The sequence below is a fragment of the Chenopodium quinoa genome, unplaced genomic scaffold, assembly GCF_001683475.1.
Source record: "Chenopodium quinoa cultivar QQ74 unplaced genomic scaffold, ASM168347v1, whole genome shotgun sequence".
Classification (NCBI taxonomy): Eukaryota; Viridiplantae; Streptophyta; class Magnoliopsida; order Caryophyllales; family Amaranthaceae; genus Chenopodium; species Chenopodium quinoa.
Genome location: NW_018742484.1, coordinates 6182157 through 6202961, shown reverse-complemented (window position 1 = coordinate 6202961; position 20805 = coordinate 6182157). Strand labels below are relative to the sequence as shown.

Genomic DNA, 20805 nt, shown 5'->3' with positions numbered 1-20805 from the left:
TCAAATTGCCAAGGACGGCCTAGCAACAAAGCACATGCATCCATAGGAACAACATCACACCATACTTTGTCTTCAAACTCACCAATTGTAAAAGAAACCAATGCTTGTTTCGAAACATGTACTCCTCCAACATTTGTGAGCCAATTAAGTTTGTAAGGATTAGGATGGTTCCTAGTCTCAAGCTGCAATGTATCCGTCATCTTCTTAGAGCATGCATTAGTACAAGAACCATTATCCACAATAACTGAACAACTACGCCCATTCACTAAGCATCTAGTGTGAAACAAGTTCTCCCTTTGTGCCATATCAGTCAAAGGAGTAGATTGAGCATGGAGAAGCTTTCTCAAAACAAGTGTGTTGTGATCCGGGGCTGCCTCACACAATGGTTGCTCTTCACACTCTTCCTCAAAGTCATATTCATTCTCCTCTCCTTCACGTTGCTCTTTTAGAAGTAAAGCAAGTTTAGCATCCTCCTCTTCTAAGGCTTGGTATCTTGTTAATGTCATGACCCTTCTATTAGGACACTCGGACTTGTAGTGACCTCTACCTTGACACTTGAAACACTTGATCTCCTCTTCAAGACTCTTCCTATGATGCATGAACGTAATGTGTCGTTCCATCAAAACAGTCATCTGTTCAAGCAAGTGAGTGATCGTTGATTTATTCTCCATGTTTGCGCACAATCAGTAATTTTCCCTCGAAAGTTTGTTGCTGTAGATTTTGCGTCACTTATCCAATGACCACGAAATTTTACAGTCTATAATTTTAGTCCAATAGGAATCCAACCCAAAAAAAATCACCGAAAAATACCAAGTAGATAGTTTGCAGTAACCTAAAACTTCCAACTGGTCCAGATCTGCGCCGAGAAGAACAAGAACCAAGAAACTAGCACGAATTGATTCTTGATTGCTCAAGAACAAGGATATAACGACTCAATAATCACACCAACAGCTCTGATACCATTTGATGCGTTTCTTGATTCGTTTGGTCTTAGGTTTAAACAAGCTTCACTCGTTTGTTTTCACCTAAGGGTTCTAAATCTGATTTCAAGGCTTCACTCACCTTAATCTCGTGATTTAGGGGTTTTTTGAGGATAGTTTGAATTAGCTTCACTCACTAATTAATCTAACCTCTCTTAAATCAGGTTTCACTCGCCTAATCTAAGGGTTTTTATGTTTAACTTCACTCGTCAAACACAAAGAAAACTTGGAAAGAAACGTTCCAAATTAACAAGCAATAAAGCTTTAATCAACAAAAAAAACTTCTTCTTTAATTCAAAGTTTACAACCTTTATTTATAGACTCAAAACTAATTCTAAACCTAATCAAATTAGAAAACTAATCCTAATTAAATTAGAATCCCATTTGACCTAGAAAACCTAAGAAAACCGAAACTTGATCCCCAAGTTCCTAATTCGGATATGACTAAACTAACTAAGCTTAATTCAACTTAGATTAGGTATTCAATCCTCCTAAAACTCCTAGACACGCCTAAAAACCAAAGTCAAGTCCTAATCCACTTAGGAATTTACTTTGCTAAAAACAAGTCCTAATTCAAATAGGAACTCTCTTTTGCTAAAGACAAGTCCTAATCTAATTAGGAATCTCTTTTGCTAAAGACAAGTCCTAATTCAAATAGGAACTCACTAGACCAAAACAATTCCTAATCAAAATAAAAATCCTAACGCTTAAAACAAGAAAAACCCTTTCAAGTGAAAGGTAAAAACTTGTAAGCCAAAATCTAATCTAAGAAACATTAAAGAAACGGACTAAGAAAGGAAACGTTGAATGCATCCGCATCACCAAGAATAGCAAGAACGTTACAACTACGATGTCTTATTACATAAGCTAGTAGAAACTAGAAATGCACCAAATATAAAAGGCCCAATCCTTAAAAACAAGGGCACATGCACATTCATCTTGGTTTTCTTATCGGGCCCCGCCATTTTTGCCCGTGGACCTATTTTTTTAACCCTATTTTCTAGGTTGATACAACTATAACATACCCCACAAATTTAAAGCCTTTCCACTCCCAATTTTCTTTTTTTTTTTTTGACAATCATTCGGATTGTTAATTGAACAAAACATTATTGTTGATAAATATATAAAATATTTTTGTACTGCTTCTCAATTTTTTTATAATTATTTTTTATTGAATGGAAAAATGCAGATGGTATACTAGATTTTATGGTTGAAATCAATGGACAGGAGGTAACCGACAGTTTTTTTTTTATAGGGTAAGTTTAACATATGAAATACTGCTTTTTATTTTCGTATGATTTTCAACTTGTGTTGTTTTCTGTGAATGGGTACAAATTCTTTAGGTCACACAACAGAAAGAATGATTTAGTTGTAGACAACGGGGACGAAAACTAACCCTTCAATTTACATTCGTATAAAGTTAGGTGTTGTACCTCTATTAATTTGCATAACTAGCTTCATTTTGAGATTTTAATGAAGAAAACTCATTCATAAATTTGAAGTAGTTGCCATTAGAAAAAAAAAAATTACGGGTTTGAAAATAGTTCCATTGTTGATCTTGTATGACATTAGTGTCTTTTGGCCAATTAAAGATTGGTCATGATGCTAAAGTAGAAGATCATGACCTATTAACAAACTTTAAAAGGGATGAACTATTAATTTGAGAAATGCAAAGAGTTATCTCTCGTTGGAAGTCCAAAGAGGATCTAATGAGGAATTGGAGTTGTAACTTATGCTAATTGCAAGCATAAAAATGAATTTTCATATAAGAGGAGTGTTTAAAAAAAAAATAAAAAAATTCCTATATTAATTCATAACTTTGAAGAATATGTACATTATGTTAATTATTATGTATTTCTATTGACCACACAACATCAATTAGGAGTATATTATAAATGTTACAGATTTTCATGTTCAAGGAAATAAATAAGATGTCTATATAATCAAACAATCACTAAATTGAATAAGTAGTATAATAACTAACTTTAAGTTCTTACAATTTAAGTACATATTGTGTACTTTGACATTTTGTTTAACTAAGTGATAAACTGATAATGGTACTATGTGCCCAATAGCCTATGTATTTTAACATGTTTTTTTCTGCTTTCCATTTTTTTTAATAGGGTAAGTTTAACATATGAAATACTGCTTTTCATTTTCGTATGATTTTCAACTTGTATTATTTTCTGTGAATGGGTACAAAATACATAGTTTAACATTTGTATTTTAAATTTCTTATGTATTTTAACATGTTGTTTTCTGCTTTCCATTTTGTTTAACATTTTCGAATATGCATTACAGGGTGTCATCTTGAAATATAATTATAAATATATTAAAACACGTACCTGGTTCTAACTTTAAAATACTCTACTTTAATTAAGTACTTAAGATTTCTTTCAAAAAAAAAAAATACTTAAGATCTAACTCAAAGGATTATTATAATTGAAAAAACAATTCTATGATGTATAACTCACTTAAATGCCACCTACAAATTTAAAACAACCATAGCTATGGACTATGGAGAGTAATTTGAAACAATTATTAGATGCATTTAACAAATTACCCTCAATCTACAAAATGTTGGTATCCTTCATTTAATACTGTGCGTATACATCAACAAGATAATTGGTCTTATTTAATTCAGTTGGAGCAATTAATAAAGTCTTGCCTTTTTCCTTTCCCATGATACACCATGATAATAAAGTAATAAACCATATTTGTAAATTACGTAATTTTTTCTTACCAATAATTTCGATAAGTCGATTACAGATGGATCTTATATTCATATTGTGTTAAACATACCCATATATATGCTTGATACACAAATCCTGCTTATAAATAGTTAAATTAAACTAGTCACATTGTCCACGTAGATATAAGTATAGAGATAAATATTTTTTTTTTCCCTGTGCAAATGAGCCACAAGAACAATATAATTTCCAAATGAGGTGGGGGAATTTGAACATGGGACCTATTGTACACATGCTCTCAGTCTTAACTATTAGACCAAAATCCTATTGGTATAAAGTGATGCATCTTACAATAAACTACTTTCATGTTTATAACTGTAATTTTGTTCTTTATGAATATATATAGAGAGAGATAAATATTGACAATAAACAACTTCCTTGATTTCAAATTTGTTATCTATGAATATAGAGATAAATATTGACAATAAACAACTTACTTGTTTAATTTCCAACATTTAGTATCTACCTATATAGATACAAATCAAGTTTTCAAATTGATAATAACCAACTTCCTTATTTTTCACCTTTTCTTTGTTAGAACGGTGAACGGTCTTTAATTGTTCAAATTATATGTTGATTTTCCTTCCAAAATTACTAATGACAAAAATTTTAAAATTCACCTCTTGTCTTCATTGTGCTAATTTGTATATATGTTTACTCTATGTTTTCTATATTAAGATATGTCAATGTAAAGTGTATTGTATATTTTGTATTCAATTTTTTTATGTTAAATGAATATTACAAATTACTATATACTTAAATTCAGCCCGTTTAAACAAATGAGTTAGGCCTTGTTCTTTTGAGCTGTTCTACTCTGCTCTACTCTGTTGAAATCTGCTTTACTTTGCAGTGTTGGAAGCTCTACTCTGCTCTGTTGAAGTCTGCTCTGTTCTGCTCTACCGAATATGCTCTACTCTGCCCAAAAGCTCAAAAGAACAGGATCTTAATCGTGTTAACACATCAAAATTAACAACTTTAAAGCACAAACACGCTTATTCAATGTCCCAATTATATTGGTTGGTTAAGTTGGGTGAACTTTGCTACTTCTACACTCCCAAGCCACAACAAACATTTAATTACCCATTAGCTGTAAATACACGCGACGTATTATTTACACGTAACAATTAAACATATGACAGTTCATATCATAATAACATTGAAAACATTCAATTCATTCTAAAGAGCACATACTCCGCATAAAAATAAGAATGTTTTAGGTATTATAGAGTATAGACCGACACCAAATATCTAAATGAATCAACTTTATACGGATATAGCAAAGATAAAAAGAAATTAAAAAAAAAAAAGAGAGAGAGAGAACTTGTCTTTCAAAAAAACAAAAACAAATAAAAAAAGAACTTGATTAAGATATGTAAACATATTTAACCGAAATATACGCAAAATATACTCTTATAAAAATAAAACTAAAAAGTCACGAAAATTAGAATTTATTTATTTATAATATATACTTGAATAATAATCTTAAGCTGATGATAGATTAATTAGATTTATGATTGCTGATACCATGATACATTGTTACCCAGCTACCTCCTATAATAAAAAGGAAATCTAACAATGAAAGAGTATCAATTCAATTCACTCCCCTTTCTCTCTCCTCAATTTCTCTTTCTCTCTCTTCAATTTCACTTTCTCTCTCCTTTTCTGTTGGTTGTAATGTGGGTGAGGTGAGGTGGTGACTACACTCTGCAACCTGGCAGCAATGCACTCTTCCCCTTTTCTCCTCCTTCAATAACACCACCACACACCACACACCACCTTCCTCCGTGGTACATTCGTGTTTTTGTCGATCGTATCCATAGATCTGGTTGTTTTTAGAATCGAGTTGATTTGCAAATCAGAATCTCCGGGATGAAATTTGGTCACAAAGATCCGGAGAAGCTGATTTGGGATCAAATGAGAAGCCCGTCTTCTGTAAACGGCGTGGGTTCGAACCAGAATAGAACCCTTTTTCCTAAGCTTATGCTTTGGTTAATTCTATCTGTTTCCGTGACTTATCTCGTTTATACTCTTAAACTCGTCTCTAATCCTCACCCTTGTGACCTCCCAAACCACCGCCACAACCACCAGCATCTCTTCGACTCCTCCGATATCTCCCTCATCAATTCCTCGTCTTCTTCTTCCGTGTCCGACCACCGTCGATTATCCAATTCGGTCCCTACTCAGGTTGAGAGAATACCCGATAACGGGCCGGGAACAACGAACATCTCCCACATAGTGTTCGGCATTGGTGGGTCCGCGAGTCTGTGGGAGGGGAGGAAGCAATACATCAAGACATGGTACAATAAATCCGAGATGCGTGGCATTGTTTGGCTAGACGGCGAGGTTGAACACATCGATGATGACAATGAAACACTCCCTGAGATTAGAATATCAGAGGATACTTCTAAGTTCAGGTACAATAACAAGCAGGGCCATCGCTCGGCGATACGGATCTCGAGGATTGTGTCGGAGACATTGAGGCTAGGGTTGAAGAATGTGAGGTGGTTTGTAATGGGAGACGATGACACCGTGTTCGTAACGGAGAATTTAGTGAGGGTGTTAAACAAGTATGATCATAGAGAGTATTACTATATTGGGAGTAATTCTGAGAGTCATTTGCAGAATATTTATTTTTCATATGCAATGGCTTATGGTGGTGGTGGTTTTGCAATTAGTTATCCTTTAGCTGTTGCTTTGTCTAAGATGCAAGATAGGTGTATTCAAAGGTATCCTGCTCTTTATGGGAGTGATGATCGAATGCAAGCTTGCATGGCTGAACTTGGTGTTCCACTCACTAAAGAACTCGGGTTTCATCAGGTATGAATGAGTTCGCCTCCTTCGTTTTCAATTAGACGGAATTTGATCACAGGTCTTGATTAATTTGATTTATTTAGAAGTGTTTTTGAATGAGTTGTTATTGAGTTTTTTGGTAAGTTGTTTGAGAATCTAATTGGGAATAATTACTTACCTTAATGGTAGATTATTGGGTTCAATTAGAGGTAGTAAATGGGATTTAAAATGATTGATGAAATGGGGAATTTTGTGCCGTGTAATTTGCTGAATTTTGGTGCTAAATCTGTGATAGTTGGAGTTAAAAGTGACCTCTGTTTTTTGGCATACAATAAGATTGAGTTGTGTGGGTCCCACTTTGTAAATTTATGTTTGGCCTACTTTTATTGTTGCTGCGCGTGTAAAACACTGCTCGCTGAAGGATAAGTGTGATTCTGAGTTCTTCGAGATTTTTATTTTTTTATTTTTTAAAAGGGTAATGCTATACATAGTATATATAAGCATTAAAAACACTCTTGAAAATTATATATAATTAGGAATTCACGACAAAAACACGCATAGATAGTGTGTTTTTGTCATGATTTTCTAAATTTAAACAATTTTCAAGAGTGTTATTATGCTTATATGTAAGGGCTATGTATAGCATTTTCCTTTTTAAAATTATTTTTTCCGTAATTAATACTGTATTTAATAACTATTTGGGCTTGTCGGTGTAGTGTAATATGGAAAATATTTGGGTATAAAATAGGATTAGGAGTATAAATTTAGTCATTAATAAGCAAAGTTGGATGTAGGAAAATAATTGTTGCTCTAAGGAAAAAGGTTGGTCAGCCTACATTGACTCCTCATCTAGGGAACTTAAATATGCTTCTTTTATTTTATTATAGATTTGTTCTAAAATTGAGGCAATGAAATGGCTTCTAATTAAGTTGAGGTTTGCTTAATTTACACTATAGTCTACTTTTTCAGCAAATTACGGGTGTTTGTTTGGCGAATAATGCTAATTGTTGCTGATCGAAATTGATAATTACGAGTACTTAGGATTCCTGTGAATCCTCGTAGTTACACACTTGCTAAGGGCCTTAGAAGGGGTAATGTGGGGTGTTAATGTGTTATGGGAAGCTTAGGAATTAATATATGATGTGTATCACATTTGACAGATTAAACTTTGTTTGGTAAGACTTGTTTAGTGTGAAATGTGAGCAGTGTTCTCTAAGGTGAAGTGTTCAGTTACATTATCTTGTTCAGATTATAAAAACAGGAAACAGGACAAGTTTCAGTTTGCTCCTCATTATAAGCGAAAAAGCCGCATTGTTTGATCAATTTGTTTATAAGAACAACCTTTTGTTTCTCACTGATTATAAATATATTGTTTTTGTGGAACTTGTAGATTGATTGTACGGAGTATATTATTATTATTATTATTATTATTATTATTATTATTATTATTATTATTATTATGAGGCCTTTAATAATTCCTAACAGCAAGCTTTATTGGTGGAACTTTGCAAAAAACCAGTATGATGTCTATGGCAACCTATTTGGACTGCTAGCTGCGCACCCGGTGACACCATTTGTCTCTCTGCATCACTTGGACGTGGTAGAACCCATCTTCCCAAATGTGACTCAAGTTCAAGCTATACAAAGGCTTACAATCCCGATGAAATTAGATTCTGCTGGCCTAATGCAGCAATCTGTATGCTACTTTAAGCCTAAGAAATGGACCATCTCAGTGTCATGGGGTTTTGCTGTTCAGATCATTCGGGGTGTCTTGTCGCCCCGTGAGATGGAGATGCCAACAAGGACATTCTTGAATTGGTATAGAAGGGCTGACTACACAGCTTATGCATTCAACACTCGTCCTGTGGCCCGAAATCCATGCCAGAAGCCCTATGTTTATTACTTGTCAAAAATCAAATTTGATAAGGAGAAGAATCAGACAGTGAGTGAGTACTTGCGGCATCGTGTGCAACACCCACTGTGCCGATGGAGGATGGTTGAGCCTTCAACGATTGATAAAGTGATAGTATACAAGAAACCAGACCCGCAATTGTGGTCTAGGGTAAGTTTCATTTCCAATGCTCACTAATTTGTTGCTTTGGTCATTGTTTTTGGTTTGCGTTAGTATTTCTGCACTTGAGAATATTTTATACTCCAGATTTCTGCTTTAAATGCATCCATAAGTCAGCATCATGAAAGCTCGTCTTTCCTAGACCGCCTAATACAGATTTATACTCCTAACTAGTCAGTGTTCATGTGCTATCTCATTTGGAAGCGCTCACTTCAAAGAGCCTTGTGTTCTGCATTGTGTCCCGAGAAGTGGCCAAATTTTGCATTGTCATGAATGTGATGAAGAGTTGGTTGTTAGTGATACATCCTTAGACAATATTTAATTACATTTTGCATGTGTAAGCAGAGGGCTTAATAGTATTGCATTGTGATCTTAGACATTGCATATGCATTAGTTTAATTTCGTACGGAACCAAATCTTGATCAAATACTCACATTCGAAAAGCGAAGTGGTTGGCATTCCTACCTGAGGAAATGGCTGGCATTTCAGTATCAGATTATATTATATTAATCCTTAATTAGGTGTATTGCGGAAAAACTTTGCTTACTGGGAAAGCTAATTCATCTGCATTGTTATTAACCAGATTGATTGTCACATGGCATGTAAAATACTCTTTTGGTTGATGCTCACATATTTCTTTACTGCTTTCCAACAGTCTCCAAGAAGGAATTGCTGCAGAGTATTGAAGTCGAGGACGAACGGGACCATGCTTATAGATGTCGGTGTATGTAAGGGAGGTGAGGTTATTGAAGTATAATACTTGAGAACAAAAGAGAAAAAAAAATCATTTGAATCATTTTGTTAGTCTTAATTAGTTTATGTCGGTTTTTTTTTTTTTTTTTTTTTTTTTTTTTTTTTTTTTTTTTTTTTAAATTTTTCTGCTGTATTCAATTCTTCTGTAGTTTTATCTTCTGTAGTTTTTGACCTTTTTCCATTGCTTTTCTTAATGGTCCCTATCTAACCCCCTTCTTTTCTAACTTGTATTTTAGGCATATATGTTTGTAATGGTATATCATTTTCATTTATTTGATCCTTTTTTTTTTTTAATTTTTTATTATTATCATTATTATTATTGTAAGTTATTAAAATTCTCTTTATAGTATAGAGTAATCTATTTATGTTCCTAACAAATTTGATTCTTTTAATTAACATCTAAGTTTAGCATTATGTATATGGTTGTATCTTTGTAATTGGTGATGATTTATGAATCATGATCATCAAGAGAAGTAAATAGCGTGAAACAAAAGTGAAGGTGATGGTGATTTGAACAATAACTATTGTATTCGTAACCAAAAAAAAAGTTATTAATGGACTAATCAAGGTGTTAAGTCTTCTTTTGACAACTAAACATTCTCTGTTTGAGGGTGCTTCACATGAGGAGCCGGTTTTTTTCACTCTTGATTATAGTGGTTTTCCCATTTCATTAGTTGACACTTGATTATTTGCCGGTGCCTTATAAAACAATCTGGCCCTCCCTCTCATATCTTCAAGGCTTCAATGCGAGATTGCGAGGATGGTCTCACAATAGCTTATTGTTGAATATTACTCGGTACTTCATTTCTATAAGATAACATAAATATTTTTAATTTTGCATTATATAATTTTTCCTTTTATATATTGAAAAAACAATTACTGTATTAAGTAATGCGGTAACTCGATAAGTTACTGTCAATTATAGTCTTGAGAGAAGACTATTCTAACTTCTTAAATATACTCCTTAAATTATCTACTACGTACTTTGATAACCTTTTTTTAATACGCAGTAGAAGGCTAGAGAAGTGGATGGGTTGGGGAGTAAGCATTAATCAATAAGAGGTAAGACTTTGTAAAGTGTAATTTTGGTAAAATAATTGTGTTGACCGACATAAGTCGGAATTACTGAAGGCGATAGAAGGTTCCTAGTCTTCCAACCCAGGAATTGATTAAGATCTTCAATAAAAGTAGGTACGACTTGTTTAGCCTTTTAACTGAACAATTGCTTTATTTTATTTCCATGAGCTATGGCCTTCCATATTGTGGGACTCGGCTTCTTTTTTACAACTAAACATGACAGGTTTTTCTTTCTACTTACTAGTTACTGGAGTACGACGTCTTAACAAACGTTGAGCTTGTATTGCAGATAATTTATGTTTGGATTTAATTTACCTTATCTTTTATTTTAATTTAATGAAAATAAGTTCAGGTGAAATCAAATAAGTAAAAGTCAGGCTAATATATTGTATTTTTAATCAATGATCAAGAGTTGGTTATGACGACGTCCAACCTCTCATAATTATCCAAAATAGAGACATCGAAGTAATTTCATTTATAATACGGAACTTTGAAATCAAATATACTACAACTCTTTTCACATAATTACTTGGTACTTTTTCGTCATTGTCACATATTAGGGAGTATCAAACAATAGCAATTTCATTCTTTAATTTCTACACGCCATTACTCAATTTAAGGGACTTTACAATTAATAAATCTCCTCCTTATTAGAGAACAAAACATTGATATTTAGATAATATGACCCTGATCAGTGACCACTAATTCCAGATAGATAAAAGTACGATGAATAATTTTATGAGACAAGATTGGTCAAGAAGAGTAAATGGCACAATTCAATGCATAAATTATACATAACTCTTCAATTATTTCCTAAAACCAGTACATACCAAAAGATTGATAACCAAAACTCTATGACCAAAGAATCAAATAATCCTAAATAATAGAGCAACATTATTGAACTACTAACTCACTATACTCACTCAATAAACGGACTCAAATAGCCAACAAAATTGAAGCATGGTTTGGTAAACAAACCACTGAATGGTGGGACCATTTCTCCATTTTATTAATTTCTCAAAATTTTGGGTCCTTAATTAAAAAATAAATTGACGTACTAGGTAAAATACCCTTGCAATAAAATAAGTCGGTGATATACTATACCGCACTAGTGTGACACAAGCCATATCGGTGCCACGTGTGGTAATGCAAGACACATATGACCAATCATAGGAAGACACCCGTGAGCCTAAAAGATACCTTTTCACTATGTTTTAGTAGTGGTCCTAGTCGTATTAATGTATCATTAGCGTATAAAAACTATAGCTTATTTTTTTAATTAAACAGATTTATTATAATTATTTGGGATTCTCTTGATCTGCTTTGTGAAAATAAAACAAATGATTAACGTATAAAAGTGCCATTATTTTAGGAGGAATAGTATATAAGTAAAAGGGTAGGTGTCAATTTAAGTGGGTCCTAGAATATTGTCCGGGGGGACTGGGGAGTTGGTGAAACCGACCCGTCAATAGAGAGGGTAGGGTAGCCAACATATTAGAGTTACTACTATTCGTATTTCTTTCTTTTTTTTTTTTTTTGAAAAAACTACTGTGCATTCGTTTTTTTTTTTTTTTTTTTTTTGTCAAGGATTGTAGACAATTTTAGGGGTCAAGCCGGTCAACTCTATGTATAGATAGATTAAAAAAAAGAAAAAAATAAAATTGTGTACGTTAATATCTCCAAGACAAGATCTCATAAAACATGTGATAATTATATAATATATACTACTTTGTATTAGGCATTATTCACTTCACTTTATTTTTGTTGAACTTAAATTATTTTTATTGAATTAAAATTAATTTTACAAATTCTCTATTATATTTCGTCTTTAGAGTTACTGATTCATACTGAACTGAAATTAATTTTATTAAACTAAACTTATTTATACGAAATTAAAATTAATTTTACAGAGTATTATTTTTTAAAGGTGAACTGAACAGAATCTTACTTGTTCCACCTAAAAATAATTAACACAGTTACTTAACACACATGTCGTGCACTATATGTTCCTACAAGTTCAACCTTTTTATATACTTCTTAACCCGTAACATTCAAGTCATCTTTGGAATTTATAAATAACAAACCAAATACGGAATAATTTACGTAGTATAATGTATAAACATAGATAAAAACCCGATCTTAATAAGTGAAATAACATAGCCGGGCTAAGTTACAAAAACTCTGTAAGCTCGGCCCACTTCTGGGCAAGTTTCTACTCTCTAGTCTCGTTAAGTTTGGGCCAAACAGTCAAATTTTCAAAAGTCATTTAGCAGCTCCAAAGTTCAACTAAGTTGGTACCAAATTAGGGTCTAACCTACTTACATTAAAATATAGGGAGTACTTCATTTGTTTCGTATGTAATACAAAGTTACTTTTATGAATGATTTATATTTATTGCGACTTCTTATTTGTACGTGTTTTTCTTTATCTCTCATCTCAGCACATGAGTTCTTATTTTACATTTTCACGCTAATTAGTTTATGGAAACATGTCCAAAATCCAGAGTTAGAACCAGTATTCACAATTAATGATAAAATCATGCATATTTAGCAAGAGAAAAATATTCATGATAACTTGTCAAGCCCCTAAACATAAAAAATCAAGCAAACAATAATGTACTGTATCAAACAAATATACCAGAAGACAAACTATAAAACAAAAGAAGTAGCATTATGATTATATGTACCTCCTGTCAATTTTCATAGCATTTGTTGAAGTGATAATCATTCGATATTTCGGGCTGTTATAGTTTCTGCAATAGCAGAGCTTTTGTTGCCAAATTTTAACATAACATGATGCTGACACTTGATCACATCGAACGGCCGATGAAGCCTGAAATTAAGCCAGAAGTATTACTAGAAGAATAGGTAATGTTGTACGAATGTATGATACTATGATGATGATCTAATTTTTGTATCTTGCCATGTAGTGGGCCTAGTGGTTATGTTCTACTATGATGAAATAGTAATTACGAATTAGAAGAATGCATTAATTATGTTGATGCGCATTTATCTATGAAATAGCTAATACAAATTGGTTGTTGGTGTAGCGGTGACTGGGGCTAAACTTGTTAGGGAGGACAGCGTATTCGATCCCCTGCAATAATAATTGGGAGGGGATTAATCCTCGAATCCGAATTAGCCCAAAGGGTAAAGTAGGTGGAACACCAAAAAAAAATAAAAAATCTATGAAATAGCTAATAGTCCACTGATGTGTCTCTTACGTTATGATCAGCTAGACTACTTTTGTGTCATGCCAAATCAACCCTTATATTAACCTTGACTCATGCCTATGTTAACATGTGGAGGTTTTGGCCTTGGTCTTAATGATAGGGTCGTTTGGCACCTCATTATCGACTAGCTCTATTGATATTCAATAGTAATAATTTTAAATTTTATATTTCAATTTTTAGGGCTTGTTTAATTATTAGTGAAATAATGGAAAAACTTTTATCAAGATTAATCTTATACAAAACCATAACATCACAATTACCGATTAATACATAACTAATTCAGATTGCACGTCCGTATCATCACTATACTATTCTAAATATTTGCTCCATACTTGTTTATTTAGGCCTGTTATATCTGTACAAAAGAAAATTTTGACTTGACCTAGCCTTGAGGATAGTTTACACTTTTTCTTTTATAGGCTCTCATATTCAATTGCAAGGATAACTCTCAACTGCTCTTGTAATCAACTAATCATACTCAATCTAAAATTATCTCTAGAATACCCCTTATACTATTAATTGATTTATATTCTATATAGACTAACTTAATTGATAATTAAAGACTCATATAACAATTGTTGGTATTGATTTCGAGTTTCGACCTTTCTCATCTATCTTTGCAAATGACTATTGAGGGTTTAGGTAGACCATCTACAAAAGGAACAAAGAAAATTGGAACTATTGGTGCAGTTTTTGAGTATTGGGCCGAAAATACCTTGGTCGGCCCATAATTCTATGCGTATGGGCTTAGTTTTCTGATCCTTTGAGTACCCACTCTCTTCCAAATTCCAATCAAGCCCAACCTTTTTAACGTGGGCTGTCCGCTGTCTATAGGTATCAGTAAATAACTAATTTTTCTTACATTGAAAAATAACACTTTATATCTCAAATTACTTGCCCTGTTTAGTCACCTAATTATTTGTTTTAGTGACACCATGTTGGGTTTTTTTTTTTTTTTTTTTTTTTCCTTGTGTAAAAAGACCGCAAGGTTAATGATTTGAGTACCATTTTCAAAATTTTAATCTACTAAATTAGTTGACATCCACCTCTTTTTTTTATTTTTTTTGGTTTGGTATAGAACATTCATGTAAGTAGATGAAATTACATGAGTGTTATAATTAAGTTCACCAATATTGAGATGGCAGTATACAGGATTGTCATTGAGTCGTTGCGATGAATCATTCTAGTTTTAATGACATGATGTTAATCGTTAGTAAGAATATTTGACTACTATTCCGAAGGTTGCTTATCAACAATGAGACACATAGGCGATGGTACAATGAAAAAAATGTCACGTTGATATATTTAATTTATGACGATTAAAATCGTCGTCATTGTTAGTTTAGTTTATCAATAGCGTCGAAGTGATAAGCTATAACAACTAATTGATACCAATTAAATTAAAAAACACCCTTGATGCATCTATAAATAGATGCATCCTTTTTTCATAGCAATTGTTAATAATATGATTTTCATCCTTTTTTCATAGTAATTATTAATAACATGATTTTCTTTTTTCAATTTTGAGAGTCCAAGAGGGGATGCTAGAAATATATATGAATCAATTAAACATAAACTTCAAACATGTAGTAATATCATAATTCTGTTTTTCAAGAAACAATTTGAAGAAGTAACACCATGCATTGTCAAAATGGCAATATCAAATTATAGATGAGAATGGATTTCAAATTGTATATATATCAAACCCGTAAAAAAAAAAAAAAAAGTTGTATATATATCAAAAGTTTAAGGCTAGTTGACATTTAGGAGAAGGAATAATAAACATGATCCTATTCGATCAAGGATCGGAGAAATTTTGTAACATCAACGAATGTTTGATTATTCTAAAAACCGTCCAACCAAAAGAATTCCATTAATGAAAATAAGTTCTTAGTGTCTTGCACAATTAAGAAGATGATCACCATCGGAGAGTGATAAATCATGCATGGTCCATGCACATTATCAACTCTCCAACAAAAGAATGCAAATAATATAATTTTCGTTTTGCTTAATCTTTCAAACTTAAGATCACCAATCAAATTACAAAGTACCTCTCTTTATTATGAAAGTTATTTGTGTAGATAAGGCCTCACCAAAGTCGTTATTTCATCTTAACATGAACCACAAATGGTTCAATCAGCTACAGTGGCCCCCCTATCAAAAGTTCCTTGAAGCAAAGGGTTTTTCTTTTTTCTTTCTTTTATTTTTTAGGTTGGAGGAAAAAGACAATAAAAATAGAAAATAATTTATAAACCAAATTAGATTATAGTAGAATCTTTCAATAACAAGGAAATAATACACTAATAATTTTTTTTCCTTATAGATTCTTGCATCAATTCACAACATATTTACTAATTCTCTAATTGACTCTTTCAACTTTAACCAAAAAGGCAATCGGTAGCAGAGTCATGACCTCCACAATATGTGGGTCCAATCGTTCCTTGAATAACCGTATCATAGACGACATATCTTAACAATGCAAGAAAACATAGAAAATATAAGACTTATAACAAAAAGAAACCAATTACTCAGTATATATGTATGCCCACAAGTATGAAATTCCCTCATTTTTAACATTTTCTTTTCCAAGTGGAGCCAATAAATTTTACCATAGGCTTGATGTTTAATGCTCCTCAAACCACTCTAACATTTCCAAAACAATAAAAATGCCCAAAAAAGCCTAGTTCAACATCTTTAACATGCACTCAATATATTCCATGATCACTCCCATTTAATTTAGTTCCACCTCCCATTGTTTAGCTATATATATATATATATATATATATATATATATATATATATATGTATGTATTCATGTATCAATATATCATGGAGTATTATAGATATTTAATATAGAATCACTAGTTTAAATTGAGCCCATCTAGCTTAATACCTAACCTAATACCTACTTAGTATAAGATTCCTTACAAACTAAGAAATTAAACCTCAAAATATGAATTACCCCATATATTTGATGATCCGAGCTTCCAAGAATTTCAATTCATTTGGATGATGATAATCTCTCATAATATAACATAATCAGCTACGGGTGATTAGGCGAAATCATGGAGTACTTGTGCACCCATCAAGTTCCTGTAAGGCAAATTGTTCTGCCCTTGATTTTCATCCAAGAGAGTGTACTGATGATTATCATCCATTTGCTCTCTAGGATAGAAGAGGGAAGCTGCTGCCTGAGACGCGGGCGAAAACGCTAAGCTCACCCCATTACCACCATGTTGTTGCAACCCTAGTGTCAATGACACATTTTTGCCACCACCAAAGCCTTGGTGAGGGGTACTATTGTCATTTTGAGCAGTAGTCCCATAATTTGCTGCATGGTGCTGTTGGTTGTATGATGAGGAGGATGGAAAATCCAAATGATCCACTGAACCAAAACCCTCAACCCTACCAATAAATTGACCATTTTGTTGAAAATGTAAATGACTCATCCTGTTTTGAGTGTCAACCCTACTCGAGGTGGCCGTGGTGGTGGTGGTGTTGTTGACAATGGAGGAGAGTGAGTCCGGATCAATCCGAATGAGTTGATCAGGGTCCGGTTTTTGTTCTTGTGGTGGTTGTTGGTGGTGAATAAGGCCACCGAGATGATCCGTAGTAGACAGTTGATGCTCGGTACCACCATCGGAGGAGGAGCCCATGTTCTTGTCTTGCTCCTCTTTGGTCTCCTCTAGGTACATTTGCTCCACCATTGGCTTCCATAGCCTCACTCTCGCATTAATAAACCAATTAGACACCTAACCATCATATCCATAATAAACTTAATTAATCAAATTATTAGCATACACCAAACACTTAATCACCAATTAAAATGCATAGTTTGTTAGACTAATTAAAAAAACAAGTGTATATCAATGTATATATGTAACATCTATCATGACTAAGCTAAAATGTCTTATTGTGGTATTATTCTTACTACATCTAAAAATATTAATTGTACAAACATGATTATACTTATTGGATAATGTAGATATATTAATTCTACAATTAGCATAGTAACATTCTCGCTTACCTGGCTTCTTGTAAGACCGGTTTGACGTGCTAAGATGTGCTTATCGACGTCGCTTGGGTACCTGAGAAGGGGAAGAACATTTATATTTGGAAAATACGTGAGTTTAAGTTCCAAGCCATGGAATTAGATTCCATAAGAATTTTGTACCACTTTAGCTAAATACTTAGCTTGACACTTTTATTTTAGTGGAAATTTTGTATGGTTCTTTGAGTGGTATAGAAAGAAAAATGGGGCCTAAAAAGATGAGGAAGTGAACAAATATGATTGATGAAAACATGACAAAAAACGATCAAATAAGAACAAAGTAAGACGATTGGAATCTTGCAAAAGAATAACAAATAAATCGAAGCGAAAAAATAAAAATAAAACTAACAAGAGCATGTGGTAGCTAGTTCCTTGTAAACTAGAATGATTGAGCTAAACTACCTACAATTGGAGCTTCTATCTAGAGTGTTCAACACATCATGCTATACCATTTTCGACTAAAGTTTGATACTTTACCATGAAAGAAATTGTCATGTTTATGTCAAGCTAACCACGACACGAAAACCGGCCTTAGATTCTATGGTCTAGTACAAACAAACAAACAGACAGAAAGGAAGATGATTGAGAAAGAGATGACATATACATACGGGTGAAGGTAGTGCTCGAAGAGCCAAGCACGAAGGATCGAAACGGAACGTTCAGGCAAGCCTCTTTGAGGTCTCCAGGGATGAGCCTCCATCAAGGTCATTTGTTGATAAGCTCTTTGTTGCCTCAAATTTTGGTCTAAAAGCCTAAGTCTTGGAGTTTCACCTCTTGTTGTTCCTAGAACTGTTGCATTACTTGCATTATCTTTTTCTCCCATTGCTTTCTTGGTTTCCTTGATTTGAGCTACAATTGTATCTCTTAAACACCTGAAATGCCTTGACATTGCCCTGGAGGCTAAGGCAGAGTATGTATCCGCCGCGCCCGGTCCGGCCACTGCCTCAAAGGAAGACACTACTCCTTTCATTTGTTCACAGTAGTTCTTGTATCCTCTGTCCAACTACAAAACAAAAACAATACACCCCCACAAAAATAGGGGGCAAAAAACATTCAAAAAGACTACAAAGTGGTAAAAATCACTTCTATCAGATCAAAAAATAGGGAGTTTCTAAGGAAAAAATTTAATGAAGTCCCTGAATTGTCACCCATATATTTTTTTTAGCATTTATTGAGAAGGGCTTTATAGTCGCCTAATTAGTTCAAAGATTTCAATTTTAATTTTTTTTTTTTTTTTTTTTGACCCACAAAATAATTTCAACCAATTTAGTTAGTTAGATCAAAAGATCTTCTCTTTTCCTTTTTTCTGTAATTAATTAGCAATTTCTTTGCTTCTTTTTTTTTTGGGTGTTTGAAGCAAAAATTGATGCAAAATAAAAAAAAAAAAAAAAAAAAGAAGTAGAATTTAGGCACTTTTAATTTAATGCTTAAAAAAAAGAGTTATATATATAAGTAAAAACGGCATAAAATTATAACAAATTAGAAAGTAAAATATAATATATACCTTTTCCAACATGGTAAGCAACTTTGTCTTCCTCTTCTGCAATTCCAATAGACTAACACCATACAATGATGGATTAACATTGGAACTACTACTCGCATTATTATTGTTGTTATTATTATTGTTATTATTGGGGTTATGACTACGATCATCATTGTTGTCGTTACCCCCGCCTTCGAAATCCAATTGCTCTTTATTCTTCTTCTTAGACAATTTCCTTTGTAAATCATCATCATAATCCTTTGTTCCAAGATTACAGAACTCACTCAAAAGCTCCTGAGTGGGCCCCATATACTTAGAATTCCTCATCATTTCAAATTGTATACTCATACTACCACCACCACCACCACTAGTACTACTACCATCCACAACAACACTTTTCCCAAAAAAACCTTGTTGTTGTTGTTGGTGTTGTTCATCTTGTTCTTGTTGAAGATGATGAAAAGATTGAGACTTTCCCAAAAACCCGTCTCGAGTATTCGAAGACGGGGAAGAAAGATCAAATCTTTGACCATGATGAGGAAGATTATGTCTAAGCTCAAAGGATTGAAGGCTAATAGTGGATGGATTAGAAGACGAGAGCGAAAGCGAAAGCCCTTGACTCGGCCTCTCATTACCTTCACAAGGGAAAACACAAGGCCTTAAAGATGAATCATCAATAAACCCCATCTCTTGTTGCTGATGACGTTGCCGTTGTTCTTCTTGTTGTGCAACTCCGGATATTAAACTCTGAGGTTTAGGTTGAAACCCTATCATTTCTATACCACTAGTTAAGTTGTAAATTTCAGGGTTTGATTCAAAATTTTGAAGATGAGTAACTCCTAAATTATGAACATCTGAATAACAAAAGCTTGTTGATGAAGATGATTTCTCCTCCATTAATTGATGATGATTAGCAGCCATTTTTTATATATATATATATAAAAAAAAGTACCCAACTTTTTTCTTTTCTTTTTTTTTTTTTTTTTTTGGAATTGTACCTAATTTTTTTTTGCCCCCATTTTTTTGGGGAGATTACCTATCAAAAAAACCTTAGAATAATATTGAAATCAAATTTTTTAATAAAGGGTTTTGTTTTATTTTTGAAAAAAAACGCGAAGTTTCGAGCTTTAATGGTTATGCCGAGTTTGGAAGAGAGAAGAAAGAGTAGAAATGCTAACGGTTGCCATAAGTAGAGTAAAGATTTTGGTGGAGAAATTAAACTTCAAGTTTTTATGATTAATGGAGAGAGAAAGAAAAAAAAGAGGAAGAAGAAGAAGAAGAAGAAGAAGAAGAAGAAGAAGAAGAAGAAGAAGAAGAAGGGTGTGTTTTGTTTTATGTATGTATATATTATGAAAAAAAAGAGGTATTTTTATTTTTCTCTTTAAACAAGGCTTAACATAGTAAGGTATGAATAATGAAAGACACAACCTAGGAAAAAAAAAAAGTATGAAAAATCAGAAAGTGTTCAGACAAACAAACCCTTAACTTACCCCAATCCCCACTCATCCGGGTTGAATTATATCTTTGGGTGGGTCAATCATTTCCTGACAAAAAAAACATCCTATAATAATTAAATTGGTCCTATTTTAATTAATTTGTTGAGTAATTAAAATCACCT

The 20805-nt window shown here is 33.0% G+C and overlaps 2 protein-coding genes across 2 annotated transcripts; one reads left to right on the top strand and one right to left on the bottom strand.

The window, feature by feature from the left end:
* Window positions 1–5055: 5055 nt before the first annotated feature.
* Window positions 5056–9621, top strand: LOC110719559. Its single transcript, XM_021898523.1, has 3 exons — window positions 5056–6547; window positions 8040–8582; window positions 9247–9621. The coding sequence occupies exons 1-3, from the start codon at window positions 5600–5602 to the stop codon at window positions 9346–9348; spliced, it is 1593 nt and encodes a 530-aa protein (XP_021754215.1). The 5' UTR covers window positions 5056–5599; the 3' UTR covers window positions 9349–9621.
* Window positions 9622–16468: 6847 nt separating this feature from the next.
* On the bottom strand, window positions 16469–20501 carry LOC110719558 (homeobox protein BEL1 homolog). Its single transcript, XM_021898522.1, has 4 exons — window positions 19209–20501; window positions 18313–18707; window positions 17681–17741; window positions 16469–17405 (listed from the first exon to the last, which is right to left on the bottom strand). The coding sequence occupies exons 1-4, from the start codon at window positions 20106–20108 to the stop codon at window positions 16707–16709; spliced, it is 2055 nt and encodes a 684-aa protein (XP_021754214.1). The 5' UTR covers window positions 20109–20501; the 3' UTR covers window positions 16469–16706.
* Window positions 20502–20805: the final 304 nt, after the last annotated feature.